The 20,375-nt window shown below is 42.1% G+C and overlaps 1 protein-coding gene across 1 annotated transcript; it reads left to right on the top strand.

Annotated features, from left to right (window-relative positions):
- Nucleotides 1-1,367: 1,367 nt before the first annotated feature.
- Nucleotides 1,368-8,793, top strand: DMRTB1 (DMRT like family B with proline rich C-terminal 1). Its single transcript, XM_074908195.1, has 4 exons — nucleotides 1,368-1,848; nucleotides 3,490-3,722; nucleotides 5,333-5,474; nucleotides 8,687-8,793. Exons 1-4 carry the CDS (start codon nucleotides 1,368-1,370, stop codon nucleotides 8,791-8,793), a joined length of 963 nt encoding a protein of 320 aa, XP_074764296.1.
- The last annotated feature ends 11,582 nt before the right edge of the window (nucleotides 8,794-20,375 follow it).

Genomic DNA, 20,375 nt, shown 5'->3' with positions numbered 1-20,375 from the left:
TGCAACTGGGGTAAGCAAAATCTGCAGGCTGGGATTGCTGCTGGGCTGGCTGGTCTAGGAATTGTGTGCTTTGGAGGATTTGGGGTTGAATTGCTTTGGAGAGCAAGTCTGGGTTTGTATGTCCATATTGCACTTAAAAAACATCTCCCGGAGAGAAAAAAAATCCTACTGGCAACTTCTAGGACTCAAGTGCAAAGTGCTTCTGGGTCTTTTGCAAAGTGAGAAGTCTGAATCTAGCCTGAGCCTCGGGGGGTTGCAGGGCAAGGCTTGGCTGCTCACTGCTAAGGCAAACCAGTGTTGCCAAGTCTCTTAAAGGGCCTGCTATGCCCCCCGCCCCCCAATATTGAGGGTGCACCCAAGTCTTGCAGAAAGGTTTGCTCCAAAGGCAAGGGCTTCTGCAAGGCTGCTGCGAAACACACACACTGTTGCATATTCGAATTGTTTCAGAGCAGCAGATAGCTGTTACCTGGTTCTTTGGAAACTAACTGGCAAAACACTTCACAGCTACTTGGTAGTTTATTTTTACGGTATTCTCTTTAATGTAGAAGAAGCTATTGGCATCTCCGGATTTTAAAACAGAGTTAGCTATCGCATATGTGAGAAAAATCAGCAGTGTTGTGCCTTGCATTGCAAAGTGGAAAGTTTTCTCCTGGAAATGGGCTACTGTGTTAACCATGGGTTTGTAGCTACGAGCAGTAACAAATAACAAGTGCTTTCTAAGCAATACTGGAACTAGAGCATTCCTGCATTTCTAATTGTAAGCATGTCCTTTTTTCTAAGAGAATAAGGAATTCTGAGAAAAGGAACAGGTCTGTTGAATGACATATGTTTTCCGCCTTCATCTGAGTACTTTGTTTTGAAAAACAGAATGATGAAAGTGTGGGTTTGTTTTTTTTTTTTCTGCTGAGGCAGTCACTCCTCCTGATCAAGAGAAGCATGCTGCAAATTGGAAACAAAACGGAACTGAAATCCTGTGCATATTAAAAGCGAATGCATGAGAGGTATGAAAACGAGTGCAGATGTTAAAGTGCCAAAAGAGAAAACTATCCCTTAAGGCAGTACTGTAGGGGACACTGCATTTCTCTCACATGCATGCCCCGCCCGTCCCAAACTCCCCAACTGTGCGTGCACCAGCACAGGGGAATGTACTGAAGGTGCAGCACGTTCCCCCTGCTCTCTCCCTGCCTCCAGCCCCCCATGGCTGAGCTCTGGCTCCAGCCCGCACCAAGGGGCCGCAGGGGGAGGCGGGCAGCTGCAGCCACCTGGCTGAGGGAGGGGAGGCCGGCGGGGCCCACCCGGCTCCCCAGAGCGGGGCCTTCCCCACCCGCCACCATGGGCTCTCCTGCCCCGCCTGCCCAGGTTGCTACATGCCGGGGGCAGCAGTGGCCATGCCCAATATAAGAGCCCGGAGGAGCCAGCCCGGCTGTGCCAGGCAGGGCCGGTGTGCCATGGAGGCTGAGGAGGCTGCAGCGGTGAAGGCGGCACTGCGGACACCCAAGTGCTCCCGCTGCCGTAACCACGGCTTCGTGGTGCCGGTGAAGGGCCATGCCGGGCGCTGCCGCTGGAAGCTCTGCCTGTGCGACAAGTGTGCCCTCATCACCGAGCGCCAGAAGATCATGGCGGCCCAGAAGGCCCTGAGGCAGCAGGTGCCCGACACCCCGGCTGAGGAAGCCACAGGACCCGCTCCCTCGGGAGAAGGCCCTGGGGTGGCCGCCGGGGCAGCCAGAGCCCCTGAGCAGAGCAGCCATGAGGAGACGAAGGGCAGCCAGACCACTGCAAACAGCAAAGGCATGGCATGCAGGGGGCCGCCGCCGCTGCCTCCCAGCGGCTCTGCCTTCTGGGACTACGGTAAGGGCTTGTCCCCAGAGCCTCCTTCCCCCTTCTGCCCTCTTTCCTTCCATCGTCATTCTTCTCTTCTCCCATCAAACACTGCCACTTGTGCAGTTTGCACCTGCTGGTTCCTCAGGCTCCAGCTCCCCAGAGAGCTGTTCCTGCTGTCTCTCCCACTTTCCTTCCTCAGTGGACACAGGTACTCAGCTTGCATGTTGAATGTGCAGCCCTGCATTTATTTCCCCTTTTGCAGGGTCTGCAGTGTGGGCCGTGCAGCTCTGCAGTGGCAGGAGCCATGTGCTCAGCCTCGCTGCTTACTGCAAAGTTGAAGCTTAAGCAAGTGGCTTTTCTCTGAGAGGGAAATTAGTCTGGGAGGGAAACCAAACTGATCCACTGTGCACTGCGGGTGCTTGTCTATGTTTCTCCGAGTGTTGTCTCACTGTTTATAAATTCACAGGCACAAGCCTCCAGCAACAAAAATGCTAAAAAACTCAGCGATGGCAGGTAAATGGGGAAGTTACTGCTGCAGTTGCCTGAAGCAAGCGTTTTATGATAGCACTGTAAAAGAAAAAGACCTTTTGGCCTTAATTCCTGTAGCAAAAACTGAACTTGGCTGCGATCATTTGGTATAAAAGTGCATTTGGTATTTAAGAGCAGAACATAGATTTTACAGGTGGAACAGTTGCATGATCTGTCACCTCTTAAATTGCTTCCTTTAATAGAGTCTTTCATGTGACTTGTCTAGTTTATTACTATTTATTACAGTAACTTCATACTATTACTATTTACTATAGTAATTTTACAGAAATCCCTACTGACTGCAGTAGTCATTAGTCTGAGCCTCGGGAGAGTTGGCAGCCTGCAAGACAAAACGCTGTTCTGAGAAGCCCAGAGGAAAGATTTACTTCAGTCATCTTTAATTCCCACCTAATCTGTCAATAACTGTTTCCCTTTTTTTTAGCTTTGTTTCCTAAGAAAATGATGTCTATGGATGACACGTGCCTGTCAGTCTTTCCCTTAATAACATTTTTAACCTGCTGACCAATTTAAAAAAAGGTTAGGGACAAATAGCGTAATTCTAGTACTCCAGAAGTCTACATACCCTTGAAGCAAATTCTTCCACTTTTCTACCAACAGGAGGATGTGCAGTTAAGAAAGACCCTATTTGTATTCAAATAACCACTTTTTTTTTTTTTTTTTTTTAAAGACTTCAGAGCGGCCACATAAGATTCCAGATTCAAGATAAAAAACAAAGTAATTTATTCCTGCATCGGAAATTGCCTGTTGTCTCTAAATTAACCTAAGAAGTGACAGATAGGACTGAAGTTAGAACTCTTATTTGTATATTTTTAAGTTCTCCTAGAGTTAAAAATCCTAAAGTAGGTTGTTTTGCTGTTGCTGATGCACTGAACAATGTACTAAGGACTAGCTTCACAATGCACAAGGCAGAAGATAAATAAGTCAGTGTTACAGAATCATCTGCTGCACCCTTACTCAGTTCCCTAAAAAATGACGAAATAAATTCACGAGGATCTAAGCATGAGATCAGAGGGCCAGATTCTCCTGCCTGAGAGTGGAATTTGGTCCTGCAGCTACTTGTACTGAACTCCACAGAATTACCAGGATACTTTTATTTATTCTTTTCTCATTGTTTCCTAGCTCACACTGCTTTTCCTCCAGAATACATGGTCAACCCAGAATACCTGCAGAGAGAACCTCCAAAAGTGTACCCTGGGTGTTCAGGAGTGTATCCTTACCGCCCATTTTCCATGGGATTTGCCATCAACGAGTCAACCTGTAGGTCAGCACCATCACCTCGAGGGATACCACTTCAGAGAGGTTTCCGACATGTTCCTAGCAACTGTGGGCCAGGGAATGCACCTTCTGTGTCAGTAAGTAGCTGGTCTTTTAATTACCTCTGGAAATACCGCAGTCTTTAACTGCCTTCTTGCTGTTAAAGTACCCATTATCAGTTACTTCGCAGCATTTTGATACATTATGCTGAAGAAAACATTAGCAAATGGTGATGTTAATAGTCTGAGCTGAACCCAGAAGAACAAACCCATGCACTTGCAAGGGGGCAGATTTTATTAAGTGCTTTGGGGCTTATATATCCTGCTAACATCTGCCACAGCCATGTGGAATGATGGCAGTTGGACACTTCATATGGTCATGTTGTGCCAGCATAGAGTGCACTGGGATGTTCCTCTTCTTCCACACAGGACAAATCTAATGGGGGGGGGGGGGGGAAGAGTGTCAGGCCTTGGCCAAGGCACCACAGCTGCATAGAACAGGGGAAGATCAGCTTCCACAAGGAGCAAATCAACATGGTTGGATATTTCTGTTTGGAGATATTTGTTTTCTCAAAAACGGTGGAAAACTTGCGGTTAACAGAAGTTTCAGATGAAAAATGATGTTCAGCATCATAGGGCCCACACCTTTAAACCACACAGACAAGATGCTAAATTGCCTGTCAGTTGTAATGGTGTGAGGGTGGGACTCCCAGTGCCTTTCAGTGCTGTCATGTTTGTATAAACTGGTAGTGTCCAGTTTTTGTACCACAGTTGGGCACATTACCAGATTTCCAGCTGCCATGTGCCAATTCTGTCTGCACTGAGTACAATTCATCAGTTCATGTTAAGGTAGAGTGATCTGCCTCAAGATTACTAGATTTATTATGCTTGCATAGAAATTCCTTGTCATATTTTAGGGGTTTTTGAGAAAGAAGGTGGCTAGCAGCAGTCTGAGGTCCAGATGAATTATCCCGGTGGGCTGGAGATACACACAGTTTGGGGAATGCCTTGTCTAGACCATCGCTGTGTGTGGTTTTGAACTTAATTTTTAACTGTCCTGAAAAAGATGGAAAGATCTCATACAAGTTCTGTCTGTACCAGGGTGCATGGCCAGATCAAGAGAAAAATGCTCCTGTTTCTCCGATGCTGGTGTTTCTGAGGGATGGAAATACCTCCTTGCACATGGAATTACTTTTATCATGCTCTAACAGGTCTGGCGATCACAGAAGACCAGGCCTGTGGGGCACCCTGTGGTACACAGCAGCCCCTCAGTGTGGGTAGAACCTCTGCTTCACTGGGCTCAGGGGAGGACCTGTAACTAGCAGGGAGGTGGTTGCAAGGAGGATTTTCCTAGGTCACCCCTCTGTTGTGTGAAGACTTCAGACTTGTTCAGTGTCAAGTGCACCAGGGCAGTGGTGAAGGTGAGCTGCTCCTGTTTGAAACCAACTGCTCTAATGAGACACCAGAACAAGTGATGAGGACTTCAGAAGGGCAGTCTGAGAAGCTGCTACTTCTCAGTTTCAGCATGCTACACTGCCCAGGCTTTGCACATGCTGATCTGTACATGGACATGGCAGCATATGGCCATAAAATGGACCAAAAAAATGTAATATTCACAGGTAAAAATCGAAACAAATTGTTTGATACTGCACATGTATCCTGGAGAGAATCTTTAGATGGAAAATACTTTGCTTCATGTGTTTCCACAGATTCCAGATGGAGGTGGAGATCTGCATCAAGGATACTACACCCCTCTGCCTCAGTTCATCCCACCAGGCTTTCTGCCAGGGATTCATTACATCTCGCCTCCCATTTCACTGAACGTGTCTGAAACAACCAAGGAAGCACATGGTAAGTAAGGAAGTATGAGATGAGCCCTGGGAGATCCAGTTTTAACATGGTTTCAATATCTAACCACAGAGGAGCAAGTCCCAAGAAACCCTGATTTTTGTCTAGTTTACAGGGGTTCCCAGATCCCTGTGATGAAGCCAGGACTGAGATCCTGAAGTCCCGAGACAGTTTGACAACTTGTACAGCTCTGGAAGGGCTGACTTGGGGGAAGGAGCCTGGCATGCTTGGGCTTTCCAGCTGACAAGCACCTCAATCTCACACAGACGTTGAAGGCCCCAGGACTCAAGAGCTATTCCAGAGTATGATCTGTTGATGTTCTCAAAATGAAAATATTTTTCTAAATATCTAGTTTGCAGGACATACTCTTAAAATTATTTGGCTCTGTTGCAATTTAGACATGTTAAAAAAAGATACGGACATAGAAAATTCATATTATTCATGCTTGCTCATCTGAGAATCCTACAATTTAATTGCCGTAAGTAAAAGATTGAATTTTCAAATTCTCAAGTTGTTTTATTGAATCTCACAGGATTTTAAATTTCTGGCATAGGTTACGTCTTTATGCCTGTCTCTTGGGTCTCTTTCATGTATTGTACTTAGATGTGGTCATATTTGTGATTATATTTTAGTTTTTCATTTGGCTGCAGCTAGCTGTGACCACAAGAGGGTAGAACTGCTCAGAGAATTAACCACTAGCACTGTATGAATGACTAGCCAGTTTTATTTTAATTTTTTTTTTGAAAATGCACATAAATAAATACAACTTTATTTCTCTTCTTGAACATGAGACTAAAAAATTGATAAACTGTTTATGAAACGGGTTATAATATCCCCCAGTATAAGAGGGAGGAGAAATAGAGAAGTATAATAATCTCATTTGAATTAAAAAGATGTTGATGGTGGTTATGTGGGACAAAATATAAGTTGGAGGGGTTTTGGCCTGGTTTCTTAACAACATAAGGTTCATGCAGGCTCATTGTCTGTTAATGTTGGTTCTCTTGTAACTTTTCAACCCATTAGTTATTTTCAGCCAAACATATCTGTTGTGATCACAGGCCTACACAATATTGATCTGCAAGGGAAACAGATGCCTCCCACAAAATGGTTTGTTTGCAGCCATGTCATGGTGTTTGGCTGGCTGTCAGCTTGCACTCAGTTTCTGACTGACGTGTGTATAGCTTGGCCAACAACCAAGTGCCTGCCAGTCAGCCCAGCAGTGGGCACGTATGTTCAGAGCAGTCAGAGCATACCTGCTTCTTGTCTGGTTGCAAAGCCAAAGAAAAGTAAGCAGGAAACGTGGTGGACAAGAGGAATATGAAGAACATGGCAATGTGGGGGGTGGACAGACATCGTAGAAATTTAAAGTTTTTTTAAGATGCTGATAAAGGCGTTAGGACTTTAATGCAGCATGTAGGAGATACTGGTGTGCATATAATATGGGCTGACTTTGAGGGGAAGAGAGGAAACTGAGGGCTGGCAGGCAAACCAGCAAGTGTATGTGAGGGTTAATGGGTTTTGTGATTTGGAGGGAGAAAACATCTGGGGGATACCGCAGTGGTAGAGAGCCTGTGGGGAGCTGCAGCTGGTCTGCTGTAGTGTGCGGGAATGGGAAAGAACTGGGAGTAGCAGACAAACGTTGGAGGCATGGAGAGAAGTAGTGGTATGGCATGAGGAAAACAGAGGAAATCCAGTGCTGTACTGGTAGAGTGAAGTTGTACTGGCCAAACAATCATTAAAGCAGGCAACTGCATAGAGAAGAGAGGTCATGAGAGCACCCCCCAAGGGAGCAAAATGCCATCTAATGGCCTCAACCCTTATTACACACTAGGGAAATCACAACCCAGGCACAAAGCCATAGGAAACAATGCATCATGGATTGTGCTGCTCAGAGAACAATCCAGCTTTCTTAGTACTACAGAGAAAGTACAAATTAATTCTGCTACATAGCATTTGTGCTCCAGGATACATAGGAATTTGCAATTGTGACCCAGTTAGGGGGGGATACTTCTTCATGAGGTCATATACAAAATAGTCTGCCAGCAGAAGATGCAAATGTAGAGGGAGGCTACAGTGAAACTAATAATTATTTGATTCTGGTATTCAAGATGCTTGTAAAAAAGAAAAGCTGTAATTTAGTGCATGGGGATGTGTTAGGATTGCATCATGTCTTTCTTCCCAAGAAAGGAACTGACTCAAACCTGCAAGTAGACTTGGAAACATCTCTCCTCCAGTGAGACCTCCAGAACTGAGATGAAACAGAACTGAGGTGAAATGGAATTGTGGTGAAATGGGCTTTCTGGCAAAACTGTTGCAGGAAAATTGATATAGAAGACTCTGTCAGAGGACAACTGATGAGAAGAGATGTCTGTGATCTCTGTCCCGAAGGGAATCTGAGATTAAGACAAACAAAAAAGTCCTGTCTGAAAAAGATTTTCCAACGCTAGAACATGCTACCAGAAAGATTGGAGTCAGTAGCAGGCTGCAGTTGAATGACTGAGGCCAGTTAGGTTTACAACAGTGATGTGAAGTATAGGCCATGTTGTTACACAATTTCATGCAGTATTGACTAGTAAGGTTACGGAATTTGACAAAATAAACACAAGGTATGTCCAGTAAAAGAGCCAGTTCAGCATCTGAGGATAGGGCCTGATTGTTGGCTTTCTAAAAAAACAACTTGCAGAAAAAACAACAAAACCCCAAGTCGACTGTGAGGAAATGAGGGATTTTTTTCATGTAAATTGTCAAGTAAATACTTTCTAAGATAAAAATCCCTAGTTGGATTTGAAGAGGGGATTACTCAGTTTGTCAGGGCCTTTGGGAATTCATGGGAGTGTTAAAAAGACATGGTCTACATTCACTGCGGATGGGTGGGCAAAAGAGTCTGCCTCATAATTCTGCTCCAGTGCAGCTTCAACACGTGCCACTCGAAGCACTCTTGCTGTGTTTCTTTAAGCATGGATGAAACAGTCAACTGCTGTGTGAAGGGCAGTATCTGAGTTCGGAGACCTGCATCTCTTGATGTCAAGCACCTTTGAATTAACAGGGTTGCAAAACAAACTGGATTGACAAAAGTAATTTTGCGTTAAGAATTTACGTCTGGAAATGTGATGGATACCAGGTATAATGCAAACCGAAATAACAGTGTTTGGGTTTTTTGGCTTGTTTGTTTGTGTTTAACTCTGACCTTTTTTTATTCTTCATTTTTATTTCAGCTACTGAAGCTGACAGTCAGGATTCAGGGGGGGCTCGTGAACCTGGCCCACGATCTTCTTCCCCAGAAGAAACAAGCAGAGACCAGTCTCTATATTCTAAACAGTAAATGGGCTGGAGAAGAGCTGAGTAGCAGGCAGCACTATTTTCATTTCTGAGGAGAGTTAGTTAATAGGAGAGTGGAGTGGCACTTAGTCACTGAGCAGTCACAACAGCTAGAACAAGGGGATTAGGCCCCTGCCTCACTTTATGATCATGTTAGAGCTACTAGGCTCACAGCTCTGCCTCCCTCACACTGTAAGGCCCTTGTTCCTAAAAGAGGTTAACCAGAGCTGAGGTAAATCCCTTCCTTCTTCAGCAGGTGGAAGCAGCAAATGATTATGACTCTGAATTTGTTTCCTTTGCTGAGGTTAGATGGCTCCCTGACTTTGAAGTGAGGTCTCTGAGCCACGTACATTCTGTAGCCTTCTCATGTTCATGACAGTAGTCAAAAATGTGTTGTTTGTATATCAATTTGCTGTAAAGGATATACAAATTATGGAAAAGTTAAGTGATGTGGAGCCTCAAGACTGAGAGTGGGAAGACAGTCTGGACTGCTGATTTACTTGGCTGTATAAGAACATGATTCACTGGATTCAGTGGGTTAAGGGAACAGTAGGTGCTACTATACTTGTAAAGAAGAGTGTGGGAGGAATTTGCAGAAAGGTCTGGCATAGTCTGAAATCCAGTGCCTTTGCATTGTTTTCTGGTGAACTGCCTTCAAGGCAGCTCCCATTCAGGTTGAGGACAGACTGTTTTGGTATTGCTTCATGCCACACAGGCTTCAGGATTTTGAATGTCCCTCATAGTTCATACATAATTTCAATGTTGTTTAACTCACTACAGCTGAAATGAAACAGTACTATTTGTTTCTGAAGGGCTCGTGTAGACAGGTTTATACATGTGTATTGAAAGTGTGCTGTGGTGTATCAGTGGTGTGGAGATACTGCCTAGGAAACTAGGACAGAACACCTGTTAGCATAACAATTAGTCAATTTTCAATAATAATGTTTCATTATTATTTAGGTACATTCCTCTACTGTTTTGCCTAGAGGAATTGGTTTTGTATTAAGTGGATCAGTTGTTAATGTTTGAATAATGGGGAGGGGACTTTTTTATAATTAAAAAAGATACATTAAATTGTTGGTATGGTTTTGGTGATTTGAGGCTTGCATATCTACATGTAATTTTTCTAGCCAAAAATCAGATGTTGCCCTGAATAGTTCTGTGTAAAAACTGGTCTGAAGAGAGATTTAGACTTCATTATTTTTCTTCTACAACTTTTGACTGTTGCTGTAGAGGTGAGCGCTCTAAAATAAACATTCTTCTTTTCTGCTATTTGTACTAATAATCCCTTACTCAGTGCAAGATGAAAAGAAGTTATACTAAGCTGAATTTTATTTTTTTTGTAGATGATCTGCTGGAATGCTTTCCAGTACACAGAGTTTTGGGGGACAATGAGTGGAAGTGGCAAACTTAGAACTGCCAAGAGGAGAAACTGAAAACTACTTGTAACTATAGCAAATAATCTGATATACAATTTGTTATATACTAGATTTAGAACAGCATCTCTGCTTCCAGGAGTGTCCTAAACCTCTTCTTAAAATGGCTGTCTGCTTGGGAGAATCTAGGTGGTACTTTAAGGTGTCTGGATAGAGCAAAGCTTTTTTCAAAATAAGATAATCTACAAATAGAAATACCAGCAGCACCCACAAAGCAGTTTCCTCTGTGGATGGAGGGTTAGGTTTTTTGTATATATATACAATATAATAGTTTAAAGAAATAGTAATGGACAGGCTGAACAGCTGAATAGTTTCCTTCACAGATACTTTTCTAAAGTCATATTCAGTGTTGTACTATTACTTTTTAAATATCAAAGCAAGATGGACTCCAGCCCATTTCACTGACTGTAATGCCCAGTCATTGTAGATACACTGCAGATACACGACTGTTTTCTCTCTGTTTTGCTATGGCCATGACTGCTTCCAGATTGCCAAGCCAAACTCCTTATTTTCCTTTTCCTCCATCTTTTTGAACTATCGGTGAATGAACCAAAAGCCTTTACTTTGCTTGAATGATGGTATGGCACTCCAGTAGGATCTCTCTCACTGCATTGCCACAGACCAGTGTTTATCTCCAGAGGGATGTAGCGAGTTTAAAGAAGAGGCAGAGAAAGGCAACTAAACTGAACAAGGAGATGGAGGAGTTGCCTTGCAAGGAGTGTCTAAAAATAGACAAGGGTCTTCAGTTTGGAGAAAAGAAAGTTGAGGGGGGATATGACTCAGTTTTAGAACATCATGTCAGCTGTGGCAAAGTAGATGCAAAACCATTACCAAACCTTGCTGCTCCATACACATGAAGGACAGGAAGGTGACCAGGGGCAGATGATGTCTGATGAGCCTGATTCCCTTCTGTAGGGAAATGACCCATCTAAAGTCTTAACAGTTGAACAGTTGTTATTGGCTTTCCTACAGCATCAACAGTGAGGCCAATACTGTTTAATATGCGTAATCATCTCAGTCAAACTTTTGTTTGGTGTCATTTCAGATTTTTACATTTTAGGAAATGTGTGCCCGAGTTCTTGCACCTATCTCTGCATGGAAGAGTAAATGACTTGGTAAAAGAATTAAAGTGAGTTATCTTATGTGGATAATTCAAGGTTTCATTTTTCCATTTTATGCTCAGCATGTCCTTTTTAACCAGGGAAAAAATGTTCCTTGACAACTGGTATTGTCATACTGTGCACTTAAGGACTTCAAAGTGAATAATTTTAATTCCAGACTTAGTGCCAACCAGTGTTTCCAATAATTAAACTCTGTGATCTCTTCTGACTCCATTTATTTAAATAAATGACTTAGGGATAATGAAATCAATTTGGATTGAAATGGAATGATTTGGATTAGACAAGTCACTCAGAGGTTGTTCCAGCCTAAATCATCCCAGAATTTTATTGTTTTTTATTAAGGCTGAAGCCACATAGACTTTGGTCAAATTCATAATATTTTGGGAGAAAAAGGGAAGTTAGCTATGATACTTAATGAAATCTTTCTGCAGGCAGGCTGCTACTGACTGCAGTAGGAGTTCTGCACGTAGCATGTAATCATTATTACTATATTTTCTGATTTTAAGGATTGTCTCCCTTGTTAAATAGATCTGAACTTCTGAAGATGTGATTCCTAACACTTGACACTTCTGTCAATCCTCCGTCCTCACTGCAAGCCCCTAAGTCATCAGGGAGCAACAAGCTTTGTTTGTATGCTGAAGGGGAAAACCTGAAATTAGGAGCCAGTTCTTTTAACATTTACTCACACCACTAATTTCATTTCTTTCAGTGGAATTATTTGCGAGAGTACAGAGTTGACAACGTTGGTTAGGTATGCAAGGTTAGGATCCAAGTTTTATACAGAGGTGTCTGTGACACTGTCCAAAACCTCAGATTATTGTAATTTGCATTTTCTGTAGGAGATTTGGAAAAAACGAAAACAAACCCAAGGGATTCTAGAAGGATCACGTAATATGTCCATTCTGCATACATATGTAAGATTTATTTGTCATTGCCCTGCAGCAAACTGCTAGATGTTAACATTTCTGTGGTATCGGCCGCTACATCTGGACCGAAGCAGGTTTTTGTATGACAGTAATTATAATACTCTTTCTAGGTCTTTTTTTTCTTCTTGGAATTGGATGCACCCAGTTGGAAACCTCTGAATCCACAGCAAGACTATAGCTGTTTTTTCCACATTAATGAGTAATTAATTTTGAACAGCAATCCAAAGAAATATTTAATTGCCTACCAATAAAATCAGCTTGCTGCAAACAAAAATCTCCCTCCCCTTAAAAAAATAATTTTCATGACAGAAAAATTCTTTATGATGTGAAACATACCTATTTTGGAACAGCGGAAAGTTCAATTAAATCATTCTTGTGGGCAAGTGGGTCTGGTTTTCCTATTTTTTGCCTGATATTTTACTACTGCAACATTAGCATTAGTCACAGAGTTATGTCTCTACTTAACTTGCCAGAACATAAGGGAGATTTCCAAATACAAAGAAATTGTGGACTCTATTCCTGAAATCAGTGTCACTGCACTGATGTAGCCCAGGCCAGTGAGAGAGCCCCACACCCACCATAGATGAGCAGTCAGTGATGTGCCCATTCACCCACCTATGCCTTTTACTTACCAGTCCACTTACAGGTATGGCTTATCATACATGAGTAAAGCTTGAAGAGCCTAGGCTAGGACAGCTCTGGAAAAGCCCCACCCAGACCAGCTGGCTTATTTTGGTATTACATTTACGGTGGGTAACATTTTTCTCTTGTTTCTCCTTGCTGACCCTTCCCACTGGCTCTTTGGATATTGTTCTCAGATGGGCAACATTAGTGGTGACCTTGCTACCGACTTCATAGGGTGATCCCCTATGGATCTAATGATGGGCCAGATCTGATCTCACACTGTTTTCACTTTTTATTTTATGCAACTGTCTTTAGTGGAGGCATTTCTGGTTTCATTTACTAATTACTGTCAGGGTTTTATAGTCTTACTGGTACAATCTACTCAAAAGTGTCCAGGCCACATAAGCTAGAGCAAATATAAAACATTTCTTTCTACAAAACATTTCTTTTTACAAAATGTGGTTTAAATAAGTCATATGCATAGTTCCCTGGGAGAACCTTCCTAGTTTTTCACAACAGGCTCTGTTTCCCATTAAGAAATGTGTTCTTTTGATCAAGGTGCAAATCAACTGTTTCTCATGCTTTTTCAACGGTAAATACACACTTATATTCAAGTAATTCAAAAGTCTCATGTACCTGCAGATAGTTAATTTTTTGCATTCCCTTCCTCATGGACTGTCTCACATTGTGAAATTGTTCTTTGCTTCCTCATGTTGCTTAGTCCTGGGATTACAAGTTTGTTCTAAATATCTCTAGGCACTTTGGCCATCTTCCTGCCTGTCTTCCCAGAGGCATACACGAAGCTAGCAATCCCATTCCCAAAGCTGCCCAGCTTTGTAGAGAGGTCTGCAGAGGCCACACCTGCTTAGTTTACTTTCTTTACTGACTGAGACTGCAGCTGTGTTTTGTTTTTCCTCAAAACACTTTAAAGTATTTTTCATGGTCAGTGCAGTGATGGCATACAAATGAAACAGAGAGAAAAAAAAAACAATAAAGAACTAACAAAATAATTCTCATCTGAAGAAGCGAAGCAGCTGGCACACTCAAGGTGTGGAGGAAGATAGAAAATCAGAACCTGGAGTCATGTCTGTAGGGTTGGGAGTGACTTAAGGAGGAGAAAGCCACCTGTCCATCATTAGCATCCAGAGAAGTCCAATAGTTGTGTTCACATAGTGGGTGATACCCCACAACTTTGCTTTTGAAGACCAAAGTGCTATCAATACACTTCAGCAAATGCACACTTCAGAGGCTGTGGGAGAGAGGAGGTGTCACTACACCCTTCCCACAGTGAGAGGCACAGCCTGGCCCACCACTCCCATCTGTGGCAAAAGGGTGACCGGGAGCCCTGGCAGCCCAGCTGGGACACTCCTGGCCACCCTTCCCACCACCCCGTCTCCCCTCAGTGCTGGGGGCTGCAGCATGTGCCCTTCACCCTGCCCCTCGCACGGCGCTGAGGCTGGGCAGTGCCCTGGGCTCCCCCCACCTCATCCCTGGGTGTAATAAAGTGTTCATTTACTTACACAGATCTGACGTGGAAACGCTTTTGGTTTGAAGTCGCGATTCCCTTGTTGTTTTCCTGCTGCAGCAGCCATATGTGATGTGAAAGGGGAAATAAATGACTTCATGCTTGGGCTGGGCTGCTGATGGGCACTTCATAATGCTTGTGCCTTCCTACAGCCTTAGTAGTGTGAAGGGGAAAACAGTCCATTGGTGCCTGCTAGCTGATGCCTGCGAGCAGTTGGTGTCTGCAAGTTGAGGCCTGTAACAATTAGTGATAAGAGAAGCGTTCCATTATACCTTAAGTATTAAGAAATTCTTATACCAAGCAATGTTTAACTTTGTATTTAACAAGGCCTGACTGATTAAAATGTACAGATAAAATATCCTAACCTTGAGAACAGATACGTCCTGGCAAAAATGCTCAAACAAGGTGGATGAGAAAGAACAACTTGGCTGGACAACAGTTGGGAAATATCCAAGGAGAAGAAATTATCCTCAAAAGACTTGTGACCATAAAAGGGAAAAAGGAGTAGGGGGCTAACTCCCCAAATGACCACCGATGCCCACCCGAGACCCCCATGCATGCATAGTGTAGTTTTGCAACGCCAGCATTATGCAAATGTAATAGATAGGCAGAAAGGTGGAGAATTCTTGAAAATGTATGAATATTCATGTATTTAAGGGTATATAAAGGATGAACTTTTGGTTTAGTGCGTGCATGTTAGGTGGAATGATCCCCCCTGCATCCAGCTGCAATAAAGAATGCCTGCCTTCTGAAACTTCAAACTAAGTCTTAGGGGGTTCTCTTGAGACCAAATTTATGGTAACGCCATGAAGAAGTTTATCTTCTGTTGCATTTGTGTGTGTTCACTGGTACAGAGTAAACAGCTACCCCTCCAACAAAATTCCAAGGAAAGTGTTTACTGGTGCTGAGAGGGTGACAGTGGCAGGATGGTAGTTTGCCCACAGCTCTTGTACAGCAAGACTTGGGGGCACACCAAACTCTTCTATCTGTTCATGCCAGGAAAAGCCAAGGGAGCTTTGTGCATGCTAGCAAGCCAGTCATATTTACCATCTCTATTTGGTAACTTAACTTACATGTGTAAATTTTGTCACTTGCCGTATCTCACAAGTTCATGTTACAAGGTGTCTTTCTGACCACTTATGAAGTGATAACTACAGTTTAAAACCAAGATTTGGAAGGTGTATATGGCATTGCCTTTCACAGTATAAATCAAGCCTGTAACATGTGTTACCAGTCCTTCATGTAGTTTTCCATTTGATACCTATTTAAAAGTTGCTTTCAGAATATTTTTACCATTTGAAAAGTCTAAAAGAAAAAAACATGCAGCTTAAAAAACAGGAAAGGGAAACATTTAAGACTTAAGCCAAAATACCTTTATTTTTAATGTAATTCAACACAGTTATTAATGGATTTTGGATTCCTTGGACTTAAATGTAGCTGTAATGGACATTTAGCCCTAATGTTAGCCCTGTGAGAATTGTGCTTACTCATGTTGAACTTCAGCCTAAGAAGATTCAAGGTCAAATGAAATCTTGAGTCTTTCAGACCAATTTATGTCTTTACAGTGCTTCTTACTGGCTAAACTAATTTGGTTTGTTTACACCAGTTAAAAAGTTCAAAACAGATTATCAACAGGGTGGCGTGAATTTTCCATTACTTTAAAACAAGTAAGCATATTTCTCTAGAAGAAACGCAGGTGAAATGTGGTCTGTCTCATGCAATAGATAGTTCAGAGGATAATGACTGCTCATGGTGCCACAGAATAGACTGGAGCTCAGGAAGGCACTTGCCTTTTAGGGTAGACAACTCTCGATCTGCTTGCTAAAAGGATGTAGTATTGTAAGAAAGGACACTGTAAGAAAGAGAATAATGCACTGTGAGGACTGTATTTGTTTCGGTATCAGCCAGTGATGATCATTCTCTCTAGATCATGTTCAGTGGTGGCTGCTGCAGTTTGACCTATGTTGTGTTACCTTCAGTTTAAGACCCCATTTCAAGGACCTCTCTAAACAAGAGTTACATATATTTATATAGTAATATAAAGAAATAAGCTTAACTGTAGGGAAAAAATAGGTCAAAGATATTTTTACACCAAGTTTCTAAGTTTCCCCCTCTAAGCTCAAGCTTGTCAAATTGATTAGTGATTATTACAGTGTTTAAATCATACAGCTTTTGGGTAGATGTTAAGTAAGCTAGCTCTTGGTGGATGATTCATGAAGCAGGGTGGTATAGTAGTTGAAGCTGAGTCAGGAAGGCTTTCTTCAATACCTGACCTCAGGCCTACTGGGTAAAGTCAGGCAGTTAATTCTCTTCTTATCCTGGTTTTGTCAGATCAATGATTTTACAGACCTTTTTGGACTTGAAATGTTTGCAGCAAAACAATGTCTTGGAGCTGCTAAAATTGTATAATACAAACTTGTGGAAGTGCAGCCTGTGTGCAGATCTGGTTTGCATGGTATCTCTTGTGCTAGTGTCCTAGAGCAGTAGATTATAATTAAGGCAATTCTAAAGTGCTGTGGGTTTTTTTTTTGTTTGTTTGTTTGTTTTTTTTTCCTCTTATGGTACAAACCTCCCTCCCAGAAGAATGGCATTCTGTTTTCAAAGTTGAGAGAATGACAAAATGAAGAACCTCTGCAGATAAAGAGCTGGAATATATCACAATGGAGTGGGATCTCCAGAAGGATGAACTAGAGGAAATGGCTCTAGCTCAGACCCTACAAAGACCCAGTGGGGACCTTGTAGCAGTCACATATACTTACTTAGGACTGGTGACAGTTCACTTTCACTTTTCAACAATGTATTTCAAGAGGGATTTCCTACATTTTGTCTTCTGATACATTCAAGCACAACAGTTCTAGAATATTGACTTTGTCCATACCAGACACAAGACTTTCTCCACTCAAAAAGAAATGCTTTTACATCTGCCTAATTGTGAGCCACATTTTAGAGAAACACATTTGGCTAAGAAACCAGAAACATGTGAAGAAAGTGACTGCGATTGGTGGGCTACTGTTTCATCCAGTGAGTTTAGTTCCTTTTAGAGGGATGTACAGTCAGAGGCCACAAAAACACAGGCTAGCTCTGAAAAATGCAAAGAAAACTGTGTTGAACTATGATCAGAATGCAGGCTCAGAACCTTACAAGAGGTTCGTTCAGTGGAAGAAAAGCAACATGAATGCAAATCATAAGTATCTCTGGCAAAGGACGGGGGATGATGTTTAGCTAGAATATCCCAGCAGTGTTATCTGAGGTGAAAATTCCAAAGGAGAATTTATCATTTTCCATAGAATCCTTGTTAAAAGCATAAAACACACATTCATGATGATGCTGAGGGCCATTTTCTCAGTAGGAGCAGGACTGAGTCTCTGTTTGGCAAACGCATGTGGAACTGTTGCAGTTCACACGTACCTGACTTGGGTGTAAGTGAGCTACGTCTTCTATGAGAAGCCATCAAATTACAACGGTGCAGCTCTCCATGTTAGATCAACCCAAGAAGCAGATTAAATCTAAGTCACCATGTTTGAAGCTGCCTCCGGTGTTTCAGTTAACATGAGCTTCTGTGGTTGGGATTGGTTCTTTAACTCTCAGTCATGTGTTTCCCTTAACTTGGAGTCCAAGCATAACATTAACCACTTACCGTCAAAGCAAGACTTTCACTGAGACTCCTGTCTCTGGCAGTAAAGAAGCTTGAAACTACAACCTCAATGCACTGCAAAATTTCAGCAAGTAGAATAATAAACTGTTTTGAGGGGGGATGATCTGTAGGATTTGAGTGACTAGTGACAGAATTATTCAACCTGAACAGTGACTGAAATGAAGAGGCCAGACTGATACCTTTCTCTAGGGAATTTCTGGATCACCAGAAGTTAGCTTTGTCTTAGCTCAGTGCTGTACACCCAAGTAAAACTACCTGTATGAATAGGGACTCCCTGAGATAACATAATGAAGTTCACATTGGAGAGGCTGGTTTTAGTGTCCTGACTGGGAAAATAAAATATTTTCCAATAGGTGGCCCATTTTTCTCATACATGTGAGCAACATCAAGTAGAATTTTATTTGCTATTTTAGAATAACCATTAAACAGAGCTACTGTGTATTTTACAGCTTGCAAAAAAGTCTTCTCAGAAAAATCAGAATATTTTAGCTATCTTTCTATTCCTTGTTAAGGAGTATTTTACAAGATGTAGATAGGTTGAGTAGCATACTGAATAATAAGTGAGAAGTGAATTAAAGTGGCTTTGCATTTTAAAAAAAAAATACCCATTTTAGTCAAATTTTCATGAATGGTTCTAATGCATACATAAGTTCTCACTGAACTGGTGCTTGTGGACCACATTAGTTTTTCTGGACCTTTGGTTTAAACATAAAGTCAGAGCTCCATGGGCTTCAGAATACTTCTTTGTGTAATTTGTGAATTGAGTGCTGAAATACTAAAGGAAGAAGCATATGATTTCCCCTGATAATGGTAGTGACCAAAATGACAATGGAAACATTTGTTTTGTTGTACAGTCACTTAGCTATTGAAATGGGCTCCCAGGGTGACTCTCTTTGCTTTTTTTCTGTGGTGGTCAAAGTGCAGTTAGTATCCCCATAGCAAATTGAATATTTGAATGCAAAGCTTGGTCTAAGCTGGAGAAGGATACTTCTTGCCCTTGTAGTAACAGGTTTATGTTAAAAAGTAACAACTTGCAGCTGAAGGAAGTAAATTCAAAGCTTTAATGTGTAGTTTATAAATTACTGTCCTTCAGTGGGAAAGCAAACAAAAGGGACGATGGATGTCTAAATGCAGAACAGTCACAGACATGGTTGGATGACAAGTAGGACAGAGCAGCTCTCAGCCTGGCTGGAGTCCTGCCTGCTAGTACTGAGCTGTGCCAGAGTGCCCACAACTCCCATCTCCAGGAGCCGTGGTCCCACTCAGGTGGCACCCAGGTGCTGTCAGAAGTGTGTGAGTTTTGGTGGCCCCAGCTGCTGCAGCAGCTCTTTCATGTCCCCGCTGTGGAGAAGGTGGTGACAGCACTGAATCACTGTGGGATGGGGCTAATGCAGTTACAAGGAGCTAGAAGAAGCCTGCCCCTGTGTAGTAAGTGAGGCTGTAAGGAGGATGCAGGAAAATGCATTCAGAAGTTTGGTGTTTAACCCGTTCAGGATTGATAATAGATACACATATGACGGCAGAAGACCCAGTGCTTTTATTTTGCTCTTTTTTTTAAAGTTGAATATGATGAAACATGAAAAAATGTATGAAAAATATGGGCCCCTTCCAGAGGGAATATACAGAAATACTATTGATATGTACCTCAGAACTCTTCCACTGCCCTCCACTCCTCTTACACATCCATACTGCTTATTCTCTTAAACAGGTAAGGACTTGGCTGTTTAATGAGTTGACAAAAATTCTGCAGTTAAATTAAAAATAAAAGCCAACTTCTTCAATAATTAATCACAAGAAACACTGTCATTGAGAAGACTTTTCTCAACTGAAGAGAAATGTTTAACACAGATTCCCCAAACGCAGACACACAAACTCTTGGCAGTGACTGGAATCAAAAAGACAGACCTACTGGTATAAAGAACGTGTTTTTGTTGCAATATATTCTTCTTTTAAATTTCAGGCATTTGTCCATTATGTTCATGTTGATTAAACACTCTGGAATGTTTTGTCAGGTTTTCCAGCATTGTTGAACTGAGTTAAAATGTAATTGACTTAAAACAAATAGAACAAAACACTCATCTAATAAATGTCAGTTCCATGCTGACTGGAAAGAAAACACCGTGTTCCTGCCCTGTGACCCCAGTGCTGTGTTAAAGCACAAAGTCTCCAATCATACAAATGGAACATAAAACCTTTCACTATTCACTTCTTTCTCCGTGTAACCAAGCAAGTATGCGGTAGTGTGGGCAATATAAGAAACTGGCTTTTTATTTCTGTAGAAATTTTATAGTGCACCTCA

This window comes from Athene noctua, chromosome 5 (assembly GCF_965140245.1).
Source record: "Athene noctua chromosome 5, bAthNoc1.hap1.1, whole genome shotgun sequence".
In the NCBI taxonomy this organism is placed as follows: Eukaryota; Metazoa; Chordata; class Aves; order Strigiformes; family Strigidae; genus Athene; species Athene noctua.
Note: the sequence above shows the minus strand (reverse complement) of the source record. Positions and strands in the feature narration are given on the sequence as shown.